Source organism: Siphateles boraxobius, unplaced genomic scaffold, assembly GCF_051911475.1.
Source record: "Siphateles boraxobius isolate OS27281-9 unplaced genomic scaffold, OSU_SipBor_1 19, whole genome shotgun sequence".
In the NCBI taxonomy this organism is placed as follows: domain Eukaryota; kingdom Metazoa; phylum Chordata; class Actinopteri; order Cypriniformes; family Leuciscidae; genus Siphateles; species Siphateles boraxobius.
Genome location: NW_027508799.1, coordinates 27,647,460 through 27,671,332, shown reverse-complemented (window position 1 = coordinate 27,671,332; position 23,873 = coordinate 27,647,460). Strand labels below are relative to the sequence as shown.

General features: G+C 42.6%; 1 protein-coding gene and 1 pseudogene across 2 annotated transcripts; both read right to left on the bottom strand.

The window, feature by feature from the left end:
• Positions 1 to 187: 187 nt before the first annotated feature.
• Positions 188 to 3,532, bottom strand: LOC143742061 (uncharacterized). The gene is made up of 7 exons (XM_077234696.1): positions 3,494 to 3,532; positions 3,332 to 3,388; positions 2,859 to 2,933; positions 2,700 to 2,759; positions 836 to 898; positions 569 to 628; positions 188 to 461 (listed from the first exon to the last, which is right to left on the bottom strand). The coding sequence occupies exons 3-7, from the start codon at positions 2,929 to 2,931 to the stop codon at positions 415 to 417; spliced, it is 303 nt and encodes a 100-aa protein (XP_077090811.1). The 5' UTR covers positions 2,932 to 2,933; positions 3,332 to 3,388; positions 3,494 to 3,532; the 3' UTR covers positions 188 to 414.
• A 350-nt stretch (positions 3,533 to 3,882) lies between these two features.
• LOC143741435 (scavenger receptor cysteine-rich type 1 protein M130-like) lies at positions 3,883 to 11,126 on the bottom strand (annotated as a pseudogene). The gene is made up of 13 exons (XR_013205037.1): positions 10,943 to 11,126; positions 10,506 to 10,818; positions 9,615 to 9,923; positions 9,245 to 9,550; positions 6,922 to 7,236; positions 6,528 to 6,842; positions 5,989 to 6,312; positions 5,595 to 5,912; positions 5,143 to 5,442; positions 4,880 to 4,954; positions 4,396 to 4,695; positions 4,074 to 4,286; positions 3,883 to 3,977 (listed from the first exon to the last, which is right to left on the bottom strand). The product of XR_013205037.1 is annotated as a scavenger receptor cysteine-rich type 1 protein M130-like (transcript).
• Positions 11,127 to 23,873: the final 12,747 nt, after the last annotated feature.

Genomic DNA, 23,873 nt, shown 5'->3' with positions numbered 1-23,873 from the left:
CTAATAATAATCTAAGAAGTGGTAAATCCATTTTATCATTATTTTTAAGTAGATAATGCTGTTTTTTCAACTTCTTTAAACATTTATAGTGTTTTGCATCATTTTCTCATGTCCTCTAACTGCTTTTTTAAATATATATATATATATATAATTTGAGACAAACGTAATGAATGAATGACTGAATGAATGGTATCTTTTGTTTATTAGGTAAAAAATATTGATATCAAAATAAAAAATAATAGGCCAAATATTAAAATACAAATACTACGAAATTTGTTGCAATGCATGTAACCTGTTTTACAAAAATATTTCAGATAACGAAAACATGAATCTTTAACAGCAGTTTAAGAAACCCCCATTTCTCCAGTAACTGTAATATGATTTGATGAAGAGGCAGTGGGTGTGGTCAGTGAGTCATATGGCTCTTCCTCCTTTACTTGACTCCTCCACATCATCATAGTCTGTTTTTAAAAACAAAATTTTCATTTTAATAACTACATCAAGATGTAGTTTAAATGAGAAACATAACAAATAAAAATGAATGTATATAAATGTTACAATAACCTACCCAACAGGTTTCTGTCATCTTCATTGTTCTTCACATCATCATACTCTTCCTGATCTCCCTCTGATTCACACATGAAAGAAAACCTCATATTGCAGTTTGTAAATCAGCTTGTGTCACTAATGATGTCATTGATCTCTTTCCCTCATGACTGTCTGAGATTATTAGATTTACTCCTGATAAAGTCATGATGATTCATTAATAGTAGAAATGCATGTTCAATGTTAGTGGATGAAGGGTGATAATGAAATGCAGTTCTGTGTGACTCACCGGTTACATCTTCAAAGATCTGTTCATTAATGATGACATCATCATAATGCTCTGGTGTGTCCACTACACATGAACATATAGACACAGCAAACATTGCATTATATCTGCATTATATTGCATTATATCTTACAATGTAATGGGATTAACCCATAATACAGTTAGGTCCATATATATTTGGACACAGGCACAATTTTTCTTTTTTTCAGGTATTTACCAACACATATTCAAGCTATAGTTATTTAATGGATATGGGCTGAAAGTGCACACTCCCAGGTTTAAATTGAGGGTATTTACATCCAAATTGGAGGAAGGGTTTAGGAATTACAGCTCTTGAGAGAGCCCCCCCCCCCCCCCCCCCTTTTAAGGGACCAAAAGTAATTGGACAATTGAATCAAAAGCGATTTCATGGACAGGTGTGGGCTATTCCTTCGTTATTTCTTTATCAATTAAACAGGTAAAAGGTCTGGAGTTGATTCTCAGTGTGGTATTTGAATTTGGAGTATATTGCTGTGAACATACATCATGCGTTCAAAGGAACTCTCCATGCAAGTAAAACAGGCCATCATTAGGCTTCAAAAACTAAATAAATCCATCCGAGAGATAGCAGGAATATTAGGAGTGGCCAAATCAACAGTTTGGTACATTCTGAGAAAAAAAGAATCCACTGGTGAGCTCAGCAACATAAAAAGGCCTGGACGTCCACGGAAAACAACAGTGGTTGATGATCGCAGGATCCTCTCCATGGTAAAGAAAAACCCATTCACAACATCTAGCCAAGTGAAGGACACTCTCCAGGAGGTAGGCGTGTCATTGTCAAAGTCTACAATCAAGAGAAGACTTCACGAGAGCAAATACAGAGGGTTCACCACAAGGTGCAAACCATTCATAAGCATCAAGAATAGAAAGGCCAGATTAGACTTTGCCAAAAAGCATCTAAAAAAGCCTGATCAGTTCTGGAAAAGCATTCTTTGGACGGATGAAACTAAGATCAACCTGTACCAAAATGACGGGAAGAAAAAAGTATGGAGAAAGCTTGGAACAGCTCATGATCCAAAGAATACAACATCTTCTGTAAAACATGGTGGAGGCAGTGTGATGGCATGGGCATGCATGGCTTCCAGTGGCACTGGATCACTGGTGTTTATTGATGATGTGACAGAAGACAGAAGCAGCCGGATGAATTCTGAAGTGTATAGGAATATACTGTCCGCCCAGATTAAGCCAAATGCAGCAAAGTTGGTTGGACGGCGCTTCACGGTACAGATGGACAATGATCCAAAACACACTGCAAAAGCAACCCAGGAGTTTTTTAAGGAAAAGAAGTGGAATATTCTGCAATGGCCGAGTCAATCACCTGATCTCAACCCGATTGAGCATGCATTTCACTTGCTGAAGGTAAAACTAAAGGCAGAAAGACCTACAAACAAACAACAGCTGAAGACAGCTGCAGTTAAGGCCTGGCAAAGCATCACAAAGCAGGAAACCCAGTCTTTGGTGATGTCTATGAGTTCCAGACTTCAAGCAGTCATTGCCTGCAAAGGATTCTCAAAAAAATATTAAAAATGAACATTTTATTTATGATTATATTAACATTTGAGCCCCTGAAAATGGGGGTACTGTGTATAAAAATGGTTGCAGTTCCTAAAATGTTTACTTGATATTTTTGTTCAACCCCTTGACTTAAAGCTGAAAGTCTGCACTTCAAATTCATCTTGATTGTTTCATTTTAATTTTATTCTGGTGGCATACAGAACCAAAAGTATGAAAATTGTGCTTGTGTCCAAATATATATGGACCTAACTGTATCATACATCACAATAAAAGGATTATTGTAAATACACCAAAAACAATAAAAAGTAAATACCATTTTTGATTGAGTTCTGTCCACTTGTCATTACATCATCATAGCTCTCAGGTGTGTATTCTGTAAATTGAAAATGAGACAATATATATATATATATATATATATATATATATATATATATATAATATTTCTTTCTATTATAGAATAACCGAGTGACACCTGTCTCACGATCTGGTTTCAGTCCATCAGTGATGACATCATCATAGTATCCTGGTGTGATTTCCTTCATCATCTCTTCAGCATCAAAACGTATATTTTGGGCATTTTTTTAATATTTTTGGGAAACAAAATAAATGTAAAATATAATTAATATAATTGCAGGCTTTGGGTAATGAATGTTAGGTGTGTCCCAATTGGTAGGCTGTGTCCTCCGGTGGTCTCGTTTAAAGACTGCATACCTCATCAAGGATGTCTTATTTAAGAAAAGTAACCGTAATAAAACTGACTGTTATTCCTCATGAGATGTAAAATACTGAAACGTCTTTCTTACTTTGCAATCTAACGATTATTTTTCTTAAATGAGACCGCCTCAATGACGTATACAGTCTTCCAATGTGACCTCCGGAGAACGCAGTCTCTGAATTGGGACACAGGCGGGTAATAATAATGAATCGTGTGATCAGTTAACTGACCTTTCAGGCCACTGCCATTGGTGACATCATCATAATATGCAATCTTGAACTCTTTTTCTAATAAGATACAAGTTTTAGTATTGTGAACAGTTGAATAAGTGTTAAAATGTGTTTACATTTGTAAATCAAATTATTGATTTGAATCTTCTTCAGCTGTCTAACCTGAGAGAAGCTCATCAGCATCTTCAGAAATCCTACGTTTTAGGCCTATTAGCAAACACACACGTGTCCTCACATGAACCCATGAATCCTGACTGCCTTCCAGAAATGCACACAGGAGGAGACAAACACACACACACCTGCAGCTAGACTTAAAAACATATGAACCCCTCCTTATAACCCTCAAAATACACACAGGAAGAGACACTCACTGACACACACACAAACACACACACACACACACACACACACACATAAACACACACCTGCAGATCTTTGGTTTTCTGTTCGGAATTCTGTGGTTTAAAGCCGGAGGTTTAACAGGACTAATAATAGATGAACAACAAGTGTCTGACAGACTCTCTTATTAATTTCTCAGGAGGTTTCACGGCTCATGTCTCACCTCTCTGAGTGAAGTGATTGTGTCTGCGTTGAATCTCCTCATAAACGGCCTCAGTCGTCGTCCTGTGTCTCCTCTTAGAGAGAGCTGTGAGTGTAGACAGACAAACCTGCTGTCAGTTCACAACACATGACTGATCACACACTGAATAAGACAATATGACAGTCTCTGGATCTCTCCTACCTCTCCTCATCACTCTGTTCTGCTGAATCAGTATAAGCAGTGGCACTAAGAGCAGTGAGAGCAAAACTCCCAGTACAACCACAAGCACAGAGAGAGACGCTGCTGGAGGAGTTTGTGGAGGAGTGACTGATGTTGAGCGCACTGTCTGAGAAACTGGACGAGAAGATGATGATGTTGTGGCAGGAGTAGTGGACACTGACAAATCTGACAAATCTGGCAAAACACACACAAACATTCAAAATCATGCAAATACACAAATATATTAATATTATTACTATTATGATGTGAAAATGACTACTATTGGTCAGTGTTTTGCAGTGACCTGCACATGTGAGTCCAGCGTGCTCTTTGTGAGAACAGTCAGTGTGGTTCTTCAGGGAGAGAGGACAGTCCCACAGGTGAATCTCATTCCCTCTGCACTCGACTCTGTTCAGCCACACAACACCTTCACCAGCACCAAAGACTGAATTCCCATCAGCCCTCAGTGCGTCTCCACAACCCAGCTGTCTGCAGACCACCTGATGTCCCACAGATCATCACAGACTGAACCCCACACAGCGTTATGATACACCTCCAGCCTCCCACCGGCCCAAACCTCCTCTCAGTCTGAGAGGAACATGATCTAAATCACACACAGCAACATCACTGACCAGCTTCAGCACAACGTTCACAACAAAACACACTGAAACTGATTGCTAGAGGCCTTTAAATTTGTAATGCATTTTTTAATGTGGAATAAAAATGATTTAGTGTTGAAATATAAATAATTTTTAGATGAAAAAAACCCCCAGAAATATCAGACTTACTTGAACACTGTCTCTGGTGAGAAGATGGTGAGGTAGAACATGTCAGATGACTCTGAATAGATTCATAATTCTCCTCTGAGATAAAAACATTAAATTATGATAATAATATAAGATGACAACATTACAAGATTTTATACTATATTAAATTTAGGGTGTTTAAGACTATTTTGAAAAAAAGATTTAATCTCTGAGACATAAAATATTCATATTTAAATAAACATGACCACTTCAGACCATATTAAATCAGTAAAATATCATCTTACCTGAGCAGGTGATTTTGGCCACTTCATCTTTATTGCAGTCATTCTGTCCCCAGGGTGAAGATGGCCACTGCCATAAAGAGGAATCATGACGTCGACATTTTAAATAATCAAGCCAATTATGAGACTTCAGTCCCTCTGAATTACTGGGTTCACTGCCAGATCTTCCACAGTTCAGCTCTTGACAGATCAGACTCGCTGTGTCTGTGTTCATCTGGTTCCAGCACACATTACCCCAGGATCCATTGTAGAAAACCTCCACATTCCCTTCACAGCCCTCAGTTAACCTGATCTCTTTAAACTCTATACATGCAAAAGGATGAGAATCAACTTTAACTTTCATCCAACCCCAATACATTTCTACCACTGAATGGTACATATATATATGGGTGAAAAAACATTTTTGATTTTAAATGTTACTGAATAACACATTTTCACACTAGTGTACTGTTTACCTGAGCACACGACTCCTAAATCCTCCTTGTGTTGACAGTCATGTTTCCCCCAGCCTGGAGAAGAGCAGTTCCACAGGGACGTCTCATTCCCCTCACACTCCACCTCATCCAGGCATATGGGTCCAGAACCAGGACCAAACCAGGCTGGTACCTGCTGGTTACTGAGGGCCACTCCACACTGCAGCTGTCTGCACACCACATGGGCATCTTTAATATCCCAGGAGTCATCACACACTGTCCCCCATGAGCCGCTGTGAAAAACCTCCAGCCTCCCTGCACAGTCTCCCCCAGAACCCACCAGCCTGATGGACCCGCGACCTGATATTCAGAGAGAGAAAAACACATTATTGATCACTAATAACGGAACAATCGGCCCAGATGTTGTTGTTCTCACCAAGGCAGGCGATTGACAGCTGTTGTGTGGAGCTGCAGTTGAGAGTTTGCGGAGAGCTGCAGTTCCCCAGATGAGCTTCACTCCCAGAGCACTGGAAGCCCGTCACACACTCATGACTGTGTTCAGGACTGGATGAAGAGGAGCCGGAGAAGTTCAGCACAGAGCCACAGCCCAGCTGTCTGCAGACAACAGAGGATTCAGTGAGACTCCAGGAGTCCAGCAGAACTCTCCTCCAGACCTGATGGATGGAAACTTCCAGCTCCCCCTCACACTGTCTCTCTCCAGACAACCGCACCAGACCGTCATGAACAGCCAGAGAGGAATCTGTGGAGAAGATTTCGTTTTACTAAAATATTGCAAATCTGAGAATATACTTTACATCAAACTATACATTTTGCTGTACATTTTAAATAAATGACTGGAAGAATGTTATCTCTCAGTTTGAAATGACACATGTATTGAGATTAAATATTGTATTTATACTTTTTAATCTTGCAATCAGCACAATATCAGTGAATCTTCCCGTAATATGGACTCACCAGAGCAGATGACTCCAACATCTCGTCTATGAGAACATTCAGCTCGACTCCATGAAGAGACGGAACATTCTGAGAGTTTTGTTTCATTCCCGTCACAATCAAACACATCAGCCCAGATTTCACCACTTCCCTCTCCAAACCAGTCTGATCCCACAACAGACACAGCAATCCCACAAATCAGCTGTCTACAGAGGACACTGGCAGCTCTCATATCCCAGCATGCATCACACACTGTGCCCCATTCATTGAGGAACCGAAGCTCCACTCTTCCAGAGCAAGAGTCTGAACCATTCATTAGTTTGGCCTCTGTGTAACCTGAATAAAGAACAGAAGTTAAAATAGTGTATAATGCAGCTGACAGAGGATTAAGAGAGACAGAATATTGATAATTTACCAGAACAGATCAGGCCCACATTATTGTCACTGGTGCAGTTATTTTGGTATGCTGGTGATGTTGAACAGAAGTGAATCTAAGATTCATTTCCTCTGCACTGAATCTCTTGTGTCCACATCTGAGCGTCTCCTTTTCCAAAAGAATGTTCTCCCAGCACCTGTACAGGAGCCCCACAGTCCAGCTCTCTACACACAACCTATGCATCCTGCTGGTCAAAGGCAGCGTCACACACGGTGTACCAGGAGTCCCCATGAATCACTTCTAATCTCCCAGAAGACAGGTGAAGCCCATCAGAAAGTCTGGGATGTTTATGATCTGTTCATATTAAATAAAACCATACAAAATAGATTTATTCAGAGTCGCAGGTTTAAGAGTGTGTTTAACAGTAACAACATATACATTTAACTAAATAACATGTTTAATTAATAATAATAATTAATTCATTACATTTATTTAGCCCTTTTTTACTGGGTACTCAAAGCGCTTTCACATATGGAAGGGGGAATCTCCTTGGTCCTCTTATTGGGGGAGAGGAGACAGTGATGAAGCCAATGAGTATATATGGGGATGATTAGGAGGCCATGATGGACAGAGGCCAAGGGGCAAATTTGGCCAGGATGCCGGGGTTACACCCCTACTCTTTTTCGAAGGACTTCTTGGGATTTTGAATGACCACAGAGAGTCAGGACCTCGGATTAACGTCTCATCCGAAGGACGGTACTCTTTGATAGTATAGTGTCCCCGTCACTATACTGGGGCGTTAGGACCCACACAGACCACAGGGTGAGCGCCCCCTGCTGGCCTCACTAACATCTCTTCCAGCAGCAACCTGGTTTTCTCAGGAGGTCTCCCATCCAGGTACTGACCAGGCTCAACACTGCTTTGCATCAGTGGGCAACCGGTCTTGGGCTACAGGGTGATATAGCGGCTGGCGTTATGTATTATGCCAATTAATAAGAAAATGGCAAAATAAATAACATATTTGGGGTAGATTTTTGCCCAATAACGTATTGCAAAATACATCCAATTACCAAAATAATAAGAGTGAAATTCACTAAGAATCAACTGTGCATGTTGTTTGTGCAGGTTATCTGATTAGCACAACCACACAAAAACATGCACAAAATCAGTGCTGAAGGCAATTTGCACAGTGCAGTTTGGATCTCATGGGCCGGGTCTGAGTTCTGTATTGTGGCGTATTTGCTGTTGTCATGAAAACTAGAATGTAAGGAGTCATGAATTGAGAAATTAAAGTTTCCTTGATCTTTTGCCATATAAGAGGTCATTTTACTATAGAAATATCCTGTTTCAGAACTCAAAAGTTCCTCGTTAATCCAAAAAACAGCTTTTATTAAAACCAAGCTCAGAAAATTATTAGTTTCAGATTTTGTCACATTATTACGTCATAGTGTGACAAAAGAATCATGAAAGTCTCTGCACAAGATCAATGCCTACTTCTACATCGCCTCTTTAGCCTTGCGCACTGATTCACGCATGTCATGTAAATGCGACACAGATGCAAACACAGGATTACTCCTGCAACAAAACAATAGAGATATCTCTGAGGATTACATTTGCAGTTACAATTGCATTGCCATCCTTGCGAGCCTAACATTAAGAAAGTGTGGATGAACTTTATTTTTAATGAAATTCCAGTCAGATTGAGTCTGTAAAACAAGGTGTTTGTTCACTTCATTTTACAGCTGATTCATTTGTAATCAAGACACAGTTCGACCAACTTCGATGCAGGCTTTTCAGACGGGCTGAAAATAAAAGATGATGCAGTGCCAACTACATTGGATCCGACAGAAATGTCGCAAAACAGAGGACAAGAGTTACTTAACTCTTGAAGTGTTCTCATAACTCTTGTATGTGGCATGTCTATCAAAACAGGATAGAAAACAGAATAGCTTATTACTGATAAATTAGAATGTTTTTTAATGTAAGAATCATTAAAGAAGTTGACCTCAGAGAATACTATAAAATAAAAAAAAATAAAAAATTCATAACCCCTTTAACACAAATATATATAAAGATTAATCTACCCTCTTTTTTCAATGGTAATAGTGTGATTAAACTGCACCGGGCAAACAGCACAAAGTTTTGTGAAAAGCCATCAGTAATGAGCCTTATTTAGACAGAAAGGAGGCATGTTTGCATGGAAAAGAACAACGACTCCGTTAAACAAGTCAAAACATAGTGCCATTTTGGTAATGAATGAAACCGTTTAATTGGTTTGTGGATGCTTCGAAAATAAGACGCAGCTTTTTGCACTGATAGTGAACTGTTTATTGTAAGTGTTTTGAAGATCAATCTCACTGACCTGAGCAGATGACTCCAGCATCTTTACTATGATCACATGGACCACTTAATGATCCACAGTTCTTCAGTGTTGATTCTGATCCATTACACATGACTCCATTCATCCAGATTGTTCCTGATCCTGGTCCAAAATGAGCATCACCCAGAGCATCTACAGGTTTTCCACAGTCCAGCTCTCTACACACCACTGCAGCATCAGCCAAATCCCAGAAATCATCACACACTGTTCCCCACTGACCTCTATGAAGAACCTCCACTCTACCAGCACAGCGACTGTGACCACCAACCAACCGCACATTCTTTTTACCTAAGGGACAAGAGAGAGACTAGGAATAAATAATAAAATATTATTATTCTTATATTATTTTAACTCCTACTAGCACACAGCAGCCCCTGGTCATCATCATGAGAACAGTTGTGTTGATGTGATGGTGATGTTGGACAGAAGTGAATCTGAGACTCATTTCCTCTGCACTGAATCTCTTGTGTCCACATCTGAGCGTCTCCTTTTCCAAAAGCATCTTCTCCCAGCACCTGTACAGGAGCCCCACAGTCCAGCTCTCTACACACAACCTCTGCATCCTGCTGGTCAAAGGCAGCGTCACACACTGAAACCCACGACTGATCATCAAGTATCTCTAACCTCCCAGAGCAGCAAGAACCTCCAACCAACTGGACTCCTGAAGAAGAGAATACACATAAAAAACATTTACTTCCAAGTCTTGAATGTGGCATGCGTATCAAAATGAAGTGTTTGAAAGAGAGGGTCAAAAACAGGATAGAAAATAGCTTATTACTTCTAAATTAAAAGGTTTTTTGATGTAAAAATCTTGATAACATTATAAGTGGACCTCAGAGAACATTATAAATGTTTAAAAAAATGCAGTTCAAGACCCCTTTAACACAAATATACCTTTCATGTAAAGATTAATTTACTGTCATCTTTCAAAGATAATAGTGTGATTTAAACTCATGTTCTTTATCAGTTCATGAAACCTGATGCATTAACTATGTTAGCAAATCAAACCTCTTTGTTATCCGTTACAAAACATTAAATATATGTTATGTCTCATGAAAAAAAAACTGGTACACTATCTGACAACAAATCTTTTTGTTGGTCAGCCATTAAGCACAATTTGTTCAAGCTAAAAGTAAGCCAAAACATGGAAGTCAAAACAGCTTTAAAACAAGATCTATTTATAAATAAGAGGTTAATTTAAGGCAGGTGACTCATTAGTGAGGTTAGGTTTGAAGCAGTTTACCTGAGCAGATGACTTTAGCATTTTCACTAGGACCACAGGCATGTCTAACCCCTAATGATGCCCCACAGTTCTTCAGTGTTGACTCAGATCCAGCACATAACACTACCCATCCAGATTGGTCCTGATTCTGGTCCAAAATGAGCATCACTTAGAGCATCTACAGGTTCTCCACAGTCCAGCTCTCTACACACCACTGCAGCATCAGCCAAATCCCAGTCATCTCCACACACTGTTCCCCACTGACCTCTATGAAGTACCTCCACTCTACCAGCACAGCGACTAGTACCGTTTACCAGTCTCACATTCACACCATCTAGATATTGAACAGAGTAAATGAGAGATAAACGATTGTCACACAGACAAAAAAAATGATAGAAAAAAAATAACAAAATTATTGATATTATTATTATTTTTACTCAAAGGAAATTTGTTCAAACCTGCACACACCAGTCCAACATCACTGTCATGAGAACAGTTGTGTTGGTGTGATGGTGATGTTGGACAGAAGTGAATCTGAGACTCATTTCCTCTGCACTGAATCTCTTGTGTCCACATCTGAGCGTCTCCTTTTCCAAAAGCATCTTCTCCCAGCACCTGTACAGGAGCCCCACAGTCCAGCTCTCTACACACAACCTCTGCATCCTGCTGGTCAAAGGCAGCATCACACACTGACATCCATGACCGATCATCAAGTATCTCTAACCTCCCAGAGCAGCGAGAACCTCCAACCAGCCGGACTCCTGAAAGAACACATACAATTTAAATGATAAGATAATAATAATACTTGTCTTGATGTATAGAAAATAGATTCTAAAGATAATATGGCATTTTATTTTTTTTATTTTTGAAACAACCTTTTTTGAGCAAATTTTTATACAGGAATGTTGAGAATTATATAAATATAATTGAAAATTAAGTTTGTCACACACCCACATTAATTCTTAGAACTTTGTGTGTTTTTGTTTCACTGTTTGGTGTTAAAAAAAGTGTTAATGTGTTATGAGTAGCAAAGAGTTCATTAACAGAGGGAGTACTACGCAGGAAGAGTTGAGACAATTATTCCATCATTGTGAAACAGTAAAAGTTCAAAGAGTGATTTAGATTCTTAGTGTACAAGTATGAATTAAAATTTAGTTAAAAGTGAACAATGTTCAGTGATGTAATAATGAAGTCTGATTTGGAGCAACTTACCTGAGCAGATGACTCCATATGGTCACAGTTGCTTTTACCCCATCCTGATGACCCACAGTTCTTCAGTGTAGACTCTGATCCAGCACACATGACAAAGCTTAACCAGATTGTTTCTGATCCTGGTCCAAAATGAGCATCACCCAGAGCATCTACAGGTTCTCCACAGTCCAGCTCTCTACACACCACTGCAGCATCAGTCATATCCCAGTCATCTCCACACACTGTTCCCCACTGACCTCTATGAAGAACCTCCACTCTACCAGCACAGCGACTGTGACCACCAACCAACCGCACATTTGCACTGTCTGTACAGTACATAGAACAGAGAGAAACAAGACATGAAGAAACATAGGGAAAAACAGAGAAAGAAAGAGAGTGATAAAATAATTCACACTTTTTGCAACAGGTGAATAACAAACAAGAGAGAGAGAGAGAGAGAGAGAGAGAGAGAGAGAGAGAGAGAGAGAGAGAGAGAGAGAGAGAGAGAGAGAGAGAGAGAGAGAGAGAGAGAGAGAGAGACAGAGAGAGAGAGAGAGAGAGAGAGAGAGAGAGAGAGAGAGAGAGAGAGAGAGAGAGAGAGAGAGAGAGAGAGAGAGAGAGAGAGAGAGAGAAAGGGGAACATTCTGTGTCAACTCAATGGTCCTGCCGACGGCTCTGACTCAACCAGAGGTCCACAGCTAAAAAAATAGATTTTGATATTGATATATTTACTGAGTAATCCAATATTTTGTACAGGTGGTAGAAAATAAGAGGGATGAGATTAGAAAGAGGGCACCATTAAAATGTTTTATTTACACAGAGATTGGTACAAAATAGTGGATTACTCAGTAAATATTAATCAATGGAATTTAATATTTTAACTTATTACCATTTAACTTATTACCATTTATTCATAACCATTTATGTATGTCTTCATTCAGAAAAATATAATCAAGGATGTTACAGAAATTAGTTTGATTTGACACGGAATGACCCAAAAGGGAAAGAGCTATTAGAAAAAGAACAGTAACACAGAAGAAAAAAGTAAGAAAACCACAACATAAATCTTAAATAAACATTTTAATAAATGCACAAAATATAGATAATATGCGGCAGTTAGCCAAAAAAGAACATCTCTATAAACCTACCAACGGTGATGAGTTTGATCAGTAACATCAGCATCAAACATCTCCCCATCATCTCCTTTAGCTCTATTTCATCAGCACAGAATGCAGCACAAGTTTCTCCTCTGCTCCCTCAAACACACTGAAGAAACTGGCTCCTGTCAGTCCCCTAAAGAGAGAGAACAAGCTGCAAAACTTTCCAATCAGGTTCATCATTACCGTATTAGACACAACAGAGGAAATCATCAAACAACTTGAGTGACAAATCAAAGGAGGCTTTTCAAATTTTCACCATATATATCGAAAGCGTGTCAGCGCTGAAAAGAACTCCTCCTCCATATTGAGACACTTCAGTAAGGACACACACACACACACACACACACACACACAAACACACACACACACACACACACACACACACACACACACACACACACACACACGCCAGAGAAAAAAAATAGTCACATCATACAGGAGACATTAAAGATTTCAGAGAGGAAGCACCCCAGGATATTTACAGCATTAGACCCAAACACCTGCTGATACAGATACTGATAACTGCTTAAAATTAATTAAAATGTATATAAATCTACAGGAATAGTACAGGAATATATATCTTTATAAATAACTACACAACATCATTGTGTGCCAAATGTAAGCTATTTTCAAAACTTTTACCCATTCTGCCATTTAAAAAAAATAATAATAATTGTATAAATTTTACATTCAATAATAATGTTTATTGTTAGAAAAAAGCAAAATCATAAGTTTAAACAGTTTAAAAAATGTTTACTATAGCATATACACTTAAGGCAAGTAGGTCTATACAGCAATTAGCAGCAATGGTCATCTGAGTTAAAGGGGGCATTGCGTTACTCACACACAAGATGGCAGCAAAACCCTTCTTATTCTAAAGACAGGAGGACAAGGCCCACTTTTCACTGCAATGCATTAGTCTTCCGATAGAGGGCAGCGATTCAATCTTGATGTTTTATGACAGGCGAGATCATGTTTAATGCTGGAACAGAAATTGTTCGGCTCTTTCTCATAATCTTGAATGACTCATTCTGGCCGAACAGACTTTTTTCTGGTAGAAATGATTTAGTAAAAAGGCTGTAATTAAATAATTGAAATCATATTACAGCAATCAATATAATAGCCTAGTGCTTTATAGATTCAGGGCTAAGTGATGGTGGAGAGATTGAGAATAAGTTCTGTTAACAGCCATTATACAGAAAGTAACAAACCATTGATTTATTAACAATAAATTTAGAGATGGCATTTTTTAATATCTGCATAATGACAATTTAGATTTTAAGTAATTAAAAAAAAAAAGTTTAGTTTGTAGGCTACAGAGCGGAGGATGGGCCCGGGATTCATCAGAGCTGCTGGATGCTGCATGGGAGAACGGGAAAACAGACACAATTTAGTAGTCCTAGCTAGTCGTGATTCTCACCTTTATCACTTCATACCACCTAACAACTGTGCGCCACGGCTAATTTCCATAATGTTTAAACTGTAATAGAATGAATGAATAATAATTAAGACTGCAATTTGACATTCTAAAATAGCAGAGGGAATACATGATAAAAGACAGTGTTTCGGAAAATCAGAACTTTGCAATTTATGTATGAAAAGGATTAGGGCCTTTTGCAAGGTCAATTTGTAACATTCAACAAAAAATGGCCGAAGAAGGTACTTACATCAGGAGCTGCTATGTTAAGACTGTCTTAAGAACTAGTCTGACCAAAAGCAATTAATTAGGGCTAATCAGTCTTACTTTTCAGATTCAAGTTAGACCAAATAAACTTTTTATGTAACTGATAAAAAAAAGTCCAGTCTTGAAGAGAATAATGGGACGACTACCTTGTAAGTAAAAGAAGTTTATTCAACCAGCCCCAGGTCTTAAATCAGCTGCCATAATAACTTTCAGCTGATCATTCAGACTCGCCTGTCTGTGGACAAACACACACATTAGAACCTGTAAGTTATTGTGAAAATTATTATATAAATACAAGGATAATAATAATTATTATTAAAATAACAGTATTCGATTTTAAAAGTATTTAAAGGAAATTAAAAGTATTTGCCAATAACAACAGCAGCACAACATTATCAAATATTTGATGTTCATGATTAAAACATTCATTTGACTCCTATAATTAAATAATTATAAATATTATGCGTACTTAAATACACTATTATTAACAAAAATAACAACAACTAATAACGGGTCCATGATTTATATAAAGAAAACATTAATTTGACTGTTTGATATAGATTACTTTTAGCCTTTCTGTAATGCTTGATTGAGATTGGTTAATCATGGCATTCATTTTGTTATAATATTGCTGCATAATGAGTGCTGACCCAGGCAAAAAGTTTCCTACATACTAGTGTTACTTTAATTTCTCTCATAATAGGCCTACTCTGCTGCCTCTTCTCACTTCAACACAAGTTAGAATAATTAATTAGCCAAGTTGTTAAAAAATTATTTAAAGTAAAATCAAAATGTCAATGTATTTATTTAGCAAGCAGCTGTGAAATAAGAAGAATCCTAGCAAACACAGAACAATGGCACAACGTATAACCTTTTAACAAAGTTTTAACAACATGGCCAAAATGTTGCTATGCGTTGTGTGGTGAAGGTTGTTAAAGCGTTGTCACAATGTTGACATTGAACCACCGTTCAGGGCCATTGCTCAAGGTTGTTCCTATCCACTGGACGACATGTAGCCTACTCTCATTCTTTATAGAGCGAGGATACTTGAATATTGCGTTTAATTTACATCAAATAAATAAGATACATAATTATTCAAACACAACTTCCTTGTCTAATGTGACATTTATTTGCTCTGTCTAACTGAAGGGACATCATAACGTTAGCTGATAATTCATGGAGTTTGCAATCTTGTGTAAATTACAGTACCAGTAAGCTGATCATTTATGGAGTTTGCAATCTTGTGTAATTACATTACAGTACCAGTGCTAACGTTAGCTATATTTCTAGTATTCAGATATCCTTAATCCTTACCTTTAGGAAAAGCGTTGAACATCTTCTGTTCAGGTATGACAAATATTCTAACCTTATGCCAAAAGTTATAAGGCATAATGAAGCCATAATGACTTTAATGATGAGTAACCTTAATTGACATTTCAGCACTCCTTGAACAGACAGCGACTGAAGCGCGTAGCCTGCACGATAATGTTTTTCCCTTTTTTGAAAACGCACAGAATTTTTTTTTTTTTTTGTAACCGCTCGTTGCTTATTTTTTCCTTTGATTTGTCTGCTATTTATACTATCATGTCTGCTCATGCTAGTATAGTCGCATGAAGCTCCGATTTGCTTTGTTCTCTGTGCCTGTTCATTAAATGTTCTGATCTACCTTTGCCTTTTATGTTTTAGGCTATTTATTATACTTAAAATAAGTGTGTGTATTCGTATATTTAGTTCCCTTTCGAGAGGTCTCTCCTATTGCGTAATGCTTACGCTATGGGAAAACTCCTTTTCTCGAGAAATATTGAAGTCTTTATGTAAAACGCATTGCAGCTGCACAGCATACAGTAATGAGCGAGGCAGCTCGGTCATTGGCTGTGCTGCGGCAACTTGCACGAACCAATGACGGGGCGACTCTGAACCCGCTTCCAATGAGCGTGCTTCGCGTCCACGCGCGTCAGAGCCCGCCAGGATGGGCGTGGCCAAAGGCTATATATTGGGCGCCCCGTCGTCTGAGTTCTTTAGATTTAATCTCCTTCAGCAAAGAACCTTCTCTTCGCTGATCCTCCTGATTGTTGGAGTCTTTCGCCGCCGCCATCGTCGACAAGCCTACAGCAGGACTGCTTCGAGGACGCCGGCGCCTTCAGCCGCCTTCGATCACCCTTCTGCTAAGCCATCCGGCGCGCATCGCTATATCCTTTTTGCAAAGCTAATCAGTGTTCGCCCCCGCGACACTTTTATTCTAAAAGAGCAATTTTCAAGGCGTCAAATGCCTTCCTGCGCTTCGTGTCGAGGCCCTCTCCAAGACGGGGATCGCCACATCATCTGCGCCCGCTGCCTGGGACCGGACCACGCAGAGGCTGCCCTTACTCGAGGCGGATGCCCCGAGTGTGACGCCCTGGGCCTCACCGAGCTGCGCGCTCGCTTCGCCGTCTTCACCGCGAAAGAGCCCACCTCTTCCGTGCTGCCATCTCCTCTGGTCGAGCCGCGAAAGAAAAAACGCCGCTCACAGAGGCTGCCTGAGCACGTGGTTTGCAGTGATGTCACGCCGGGTCAATCCCCGCGTGCTTCACCGCCACCCGAAGATTCCCCGCCGCCAGTCCAGTTCACACAGGCGGACCAACACCCCTCCAGCGGAGCGATGGGGCTCGTCTCGTTTGGCGCGTCAGGGGATGACGATGACAAGGATGACAGTTTTTCCTGCGATGCTGCATCCGATGACTGGCCGGGCTCGTCTTTCGACCCCGCGCCGTCGACACTAGCGGGCACGAGCGCGGGCTCCAGCATGGACTCAGAGATCGTCCGCGTTCTCTCCAAGGCCGTGGAAGACCTCGGGCTCGATTGGTCTTCCCCGGAAGAACCCGCCCGCAGCCGACTGGACGAGTGGTTCCTGCAGGGGCGCCGACAGGCCCCTCGACAAAGACCCTCCCCCTTCTTCCCGGAAGTTCACGACGAACTCACGAAGTCGTGGAAAGCCCCGCACTCCGCTCGCCTGAAGCCCTCTTTTTCTTTGTCGCTCTCCTCCGTGGACGGCGCAAAAGAAAGAGGCTATGAGGGGACTCCACCCCTCGAGGAGGCCGTGGCCAACCACCTGTGTCCACCCTCCAACGCTGGATGGAAAGCTAAGGCTTCTCATCCCTCGAAGCCTTGCCGGTCCACGTCAGCTCTCGCCGGTCGCGCATACGCCGCCGCCGGCCAAGCTGCATCAGCGCTTCACTCTATGGCTGTCCTACAGGTGTTTCAAGCCAAACTTCTCCGCAGTATGGACGAGTCTGGACCCGAGCCTGAGGCATTTAAGGACCTGCGCAGCGCCACTGACATAGCGCTGCGAGCCACAAAAGCCACCGCCCAATCCATCGGCCGTGCTATGGCTAACCTGACTGTCCTTGAGCGCCATCTGTGGCTGACGCTAACTGATATGAAGGATGCAGATAAGGCGTCTTTCCTCGATGCGCCGATCTCCCAAGACGGCCTGTTTGGACCAGCGGTGAAGGAGTTCGCCGAGCGCTTCACCGAAGCCCGTAAGGACTCACAGGCTATGCGTCACTTCCTGCCTAAGCGATCTAGCTCGTCGCAGAGCCGCCAACGGCCGCCTCAACAGCAGCGAGCTAAGACGGCGCCCCCCGTTTCTCAGCCCAAACCTGAAACGGATTTTCGACGCCGCTCGCGCTCGGCCAACAGGAAGCAACCGCCCGAGCGACGGGAACCTCGGCCCAGGAATGTGCTGAACCCAGAGCCTCGTAAGTCCTCCTAGCCACAGGGAGGAAAAGGGAGAGCGCGTGTCTCGCAAAAGCCGGACCGTTCTCTCCAAAACGCCTAAAGCATTACCCAGTTCCCTTACAGGCGGCTGGAAATGTCTATACAGCAGTCAATGTGCCAGCCACACAGCTCGCCCACCTGCAAACAAACGCCGTTTTTACGGCGACACACAGAAATCAGAGCTATTTTCTGCCTGTGTCATTAAAGGGTCACGTGTCCACACCAAAGTGCGCATTCCCACTTTTCAAAACTGTCAACGCAGTGCCAAATGTTGTCCCAGCTCAGGCTGGACGCCCCATAAAGGTAGATTGTGTGCCAACTGTTACGTATGCACCACTACACACAAGCACTGTTCCCACAGTTATAAACACTTCCCCAGTAAAAGCGGGAAGTTGTATAAGAGTAGCGCGTGTGCCCGCTGTTATGCACGCACCCCAACTCACAAACACTGTTTATATTGCCAAAAACCCCCCGCCACGAGCGGGAAGTTTTATGAAAGTGGCGCGCGTGCCTACCACAGTATATGCACCCCCACCAATAAGCACTATGCACACAGTGTCAAACATTGCCCCATCTCACTCTGTGAGCATTACAGCGAGCGTGCCTGTAATCTCACACGCACCCCTGCACTCGGCATTCAGCAGAGCTGCTCAGCGCGCGTCCGCGCCGCTGAGAGCTGTAAGCTCGGTGTTAACACAGAACGATTCGCTGACGGGAGCCATACGTCACTACGACACGCCCCCAGCCAGCAGTCAGCCCATATCTGTGCGAGCGAAAGCTTGGGAAAATATCCCCGACATGCCGAAGTGGGTTTTGAACATAATAAAACACGGTTACTCGCTTCAATTCGCTCGCAGACCGCCCCGCTTCACAGCGGTGGTAGAGACGAAAGTGAGAAAAGATGTTTCACATGTTCTACGCACCGAGATGCTCAAACTGATAGAGAAAGGCGCTATAGAAACAGTCCCCCCCTCTATGAGCGAGGCAGGTTTTTACAGCCGCTATTTTCTCGTCCCGAAAAAGGATGGCGGTCTCTGCCCCATTCTAGATCTCAGACATCTGAACAAAGCTTTAATGATTCGTTCGTTCAGAATGATAACTACCAAGCATATCCTCGCGCAAGTTCGCCCGAGGGATTGGTTTCTGTCAGTGGATCTGAAAGACGCTTACTTTCACATTCCAATAGCGCCTCATCACAGGCCGTTTCTGAGATTCGCTTTCGAGGGACAGTCATACCAGTACACAGTACTACCATTCGGCCTGTCACTGGCACCCCGTACATTTACGAAATGTATGGATGCAGCACTTTCCCCCCTGAGACAGCGGGGAGTGCGAATACTGAATTATCTCGACGATTGGCTAATACTAGCACAATCAGAGAGCCAGTTAGTGACACACAGGTCTTGGATTATCAGTCATCTAGAGTGCCTAGGTCTAAAAATCAATTTTGCAAAGAGCATGCTATCCCCCAGCCAGAATATTTCTTTTCTGGGAATAGTGCTAGACTCAGTGCAGATGACGGCGCGCCTCTCATCAGAGCGCGCGCTCACTATCCGGCGCCTTGCAACATCGTTCAGAGCGGGCGCGCACGCCCCCGTCAAGCGGTTTCAGAGGATGCTCGGTCTCATGGCCTCAGCATCAGCTGTACTCCAACTAGGATTGTTGCACATGCGTCCTCTCCAACGCTGGCTCAAAAGCCGTGTCCCCACTCGTGCGTGGCGCTCGGGCCACTTTTTAATCAGGGCAAATCACGGCTGCATAAAAGCCCTGACGCCCTGGAAAGCTGTCGACTGGTATCAGTCCGGCGTGAGTTTGGGTGTAAACACAAGGAGAAAAATGATCACGACAGATGCCTCCAAAATAGGCTGGGGGGCCCTTTACGAGGGCAGGCCTGTCTCCGGCTTGTGGTCAAACCCGGAGAAGCGCCTACATATCAACTGTCTGGAATTGAAAGCGGTCGCTTTGGCTCTCAGAGCCCTGCTCCCGTACTTGAAGGACGAGCACGTCCTAGTCCGAACGGACAACATGACGGTAGTCTCGCATATAAATCGTCAGGGTGGACTCAGATCGAGCTCCCTGCACTCGATGGCCAGGGAGCTCCTCCTATGGTCCCAGCGCAACCTGCGCTCGCTGAGAGCAGCACATGTGCCAGGCGTTCTGAACCAGGGAGCGGACATGCTGTCCAGAGACAAAGTTCTCCCAGGAGAATGGTCTCTCCACCCCCTGACGGTTCAGTGGTTATGGCAAACCTTTGGCAGAGCAGAGGTCGACCTCTTTGCCTCCAAGGAGAATACGCACTGCCCCCTCTTCTTTTCAAAGAGCACGGACGCGCTCGCCCAAGTCTGGCCGAGCCGCCCGCTGTATGCCTTCCCTCCAGTTGCGATGCTACCCCAGGTCATCAGTCGGATCAGGGAGGAGAAATGTGCAGTGCTCCTGGTAGCCCCACTCTGGAAAAACCAGACGTGGTTTCCAGAACTGATGCAGATGATACAATCTGCCCCATGGCCGATCCCACTGAGGCTAGATCTCCTCAGGCAGGCCAACGGGACGATCCTCCATCCCCGCCCCGATCTGTGGGCCCTCCATGCGTGGCCCCTCAACGGATTCCCGGGAACCTCCCCAGTGGAGTGTTGAGAACCATCACTGAGGCACGAGCGCCCTCTACGAGGCGCTTATATGCCCAGAAATGGAAGGTGTTCAGTGACTGGTGCAAGCCCAGGAACCTGAATCCTGACACATGCGAAGTACCGAGTGTGCTCGTTTTCTTACAAGAGCTGTTGGAGGCAGGCCGCACCCCCTCCACGCTCAAAGTATATGTGGCTGCCATAGCGGCATCACATGAGCCGGTCGAAGGACGCACACTAGGGAAAAACTACCTAGTTGTTCGTTTCCTGAGGGGCGCCAGGAGGATAAATCCCCCACGCCCCCCCTCGGTGCCGATTTGGGACCTGACCACGGTCCTGGACGCACTTAAGCGTGCCCCGTTCGAACCCCTCCGAACTGTGCACCTTAAACAGCTCTCGCTCAAAACTGCTCTCTTGCTGGTTCTCGCCTCGGTCAAGAGAGTGGGCGACCTGCACGCGCTGTCATCAAGCGCTTCCTGCCTGGAGTTTGGACCTAACGACAACAGGGTTGTCCTCAGGCCAAGGCACGGGTATATTCCTAAAGTGCTCTCTACTCCTTTCAGAGCACAGGTGATATCTTTGGCCGCGCTATCGTCCCCAGCAGACGAAAGTGACGCCAATTTACTCTGCCCGGTCAGGGCACTCAGAGTATATTTGGAACGTTCTGCCCCGTTCAGACAGACAGAGCAGTTGTTCGTATGCTTTGGCGGCCGCACTAAGGGTCTGGCTGTATCAAAGCAGAGAATATCGCGCTGGATAGTTGATGCTATAGCACTGGCTTATGAGGCCAAGGGCCTTCAGTGCCCCTTGGGCATCAGAGCTCACTCTACGAGAGGCATGGCCTCCTCGTGGGCGTGGTCGAGTGGGATACCCATTCAAGATATTTGTGCGGCTGCAGGCTGGGCCTCACCGTCCACATTTATCAGGTTTTATAACCTACAGGTCCCCTCATTGCACTCTAACATACTGTCGGTCTAACTATGCATAGGCTGAGGTGTGTACATGCTGAGCATTATCTCCTCCCTCATAAAATCACATCTTTGCATCTGATATGGAGGATTTTTCATACATAACAGTACATAGAAATGTGCTTGTGTGTATATTTGGACGCCCTTTGGGCCATTCCACGTTGTCCCTTTATAAAGCCCGCCTGCGGCTGGCTCGTTGGATAATTACTTCGCTAAAAAAAAAAAAAAAAAAAAAAAAAGCTCAGGCACCGACCTCCGGCTTAATAGATGCGAAGTCAGCACGCACGGCGTTTTACATGGCGTTCCCATAGCGTAAGCATTACGCAATAAGAGAGACCTCTCAAAAGGGAACGACTCGGTTACTAACGTAACCTCGGTTCCCTGAGAGGAGGGAACGAGTATTGCGTAATCTGCCGTGCTTGTGCTTGGTCAATTTGCTTCAGTCGATTGAACCTAAAGAACTCAGACGACGGGGCGCCCAATATATAGCCTTTGGCCACGCCCATCCTGGCGGGCTCTGACGCGCGTGGACGCGAAGCACGCTCATTGGAAGCGGGTTCAGAGTCGCCCCGTCATTGGTTCGTGCAAGTTGCCACAGCTGCCTCGCTCATTACTGTATGCTGTGCAGCTGCAATGCGTTTTACATAAAGACTTCAATATTTCTCGAGAAAAGGAGTTTTCCCATAGCGTAAGCATTACGCAATACTCGTTCCCTCCTCTCAGGGAACCGAGGTTACGTTAGTAACCGAGTCGTTATTTTTTCCCCCACAAATGTATGGCTTTTTGGAAGTGCAATTTGATTTACCATAGTTTTAATAAAGTTGAATTACCTAACCTTCTATGTCATTTTTACTCTCGCAGGTGTTGATTATAATTAATTTAGCCTACTGTTAGATCCATAAATAATAATAACGATAAACACTATTTAAAATGCATATCATTTTCTAACATCTGACTAACTAAAAATTAAGCACAAAGTATAACATGCTAAATGGGGGATATCTATATATAGCATAAAAAAATAATAATTATATAAAGATAATAAAAAAATAATGTTTTTATAAAAATAAAAATTATATATATATATATATATATATATATATATATATATATATATATATATATATATATATATATATATATATATATATATATATATCAGAACGTCACGCAGTTGCTGAATGTAGCGCAACTACAGCCCTGTTGCGGCTTACAATTCTACGTTGTTATAATGTTGCGAGCACGTAAACAGCGACGCTGTCATTGCAGAAATGCCACGTGCCACAGACGTTGCCACAACGTTGATGTGTTTGCTGAATGTACAGTTAGCTGGTCATTATTGCAAAATAAACCTGGAGGCTGATCAACGAAACGTGGAGTCCACATACAATCCGCCTGTAGCAAAAGTGTGGCGATGTAATATGTGAATGTTTGATACACACACACACACACACACACACACAAACACACACCTGAGCACATGAGCAGCAGCGCGGATCAAACTCAGAACTGTCCAGCTCTGCAACTTTCTGAGCCATTACTGCTGTCTCTCCCAGTCCCAGACGAGACTCTTCACAAACTGACCAGAGAGAGAGAAACAGAGATCACAGGATGGAAATCAACACACCAGACCAGAAGACCACAGGTCCAACAGTCGAAGATCAGATATGCAGAATTTTTGTAGCCCAAAACACAGAGACGCTAAAGCAAAGACAGTGAGAGTGGAGGATGGAGGACATGAGGCAAAAAATGAATAATAGTCTTTCACAGCTGCAATACTATCAACAACCACAATTTAACTGAAACCTAAGTTTTTTTGTAAATTGACCATTAGTATAGCAGCTGTGAAAGAGACCTACAGCACCAGCAAACAGACTGGAGTAGCTTGAGCACAGAGATACTCTTGACCACAAATCAATATGTGGATTGAGCATTCAGAATATTTTATATAGTTCCTTCTGCTTGAAGTTTGAGTACATATGTGCCGAAGACATTGGCGAAAATGA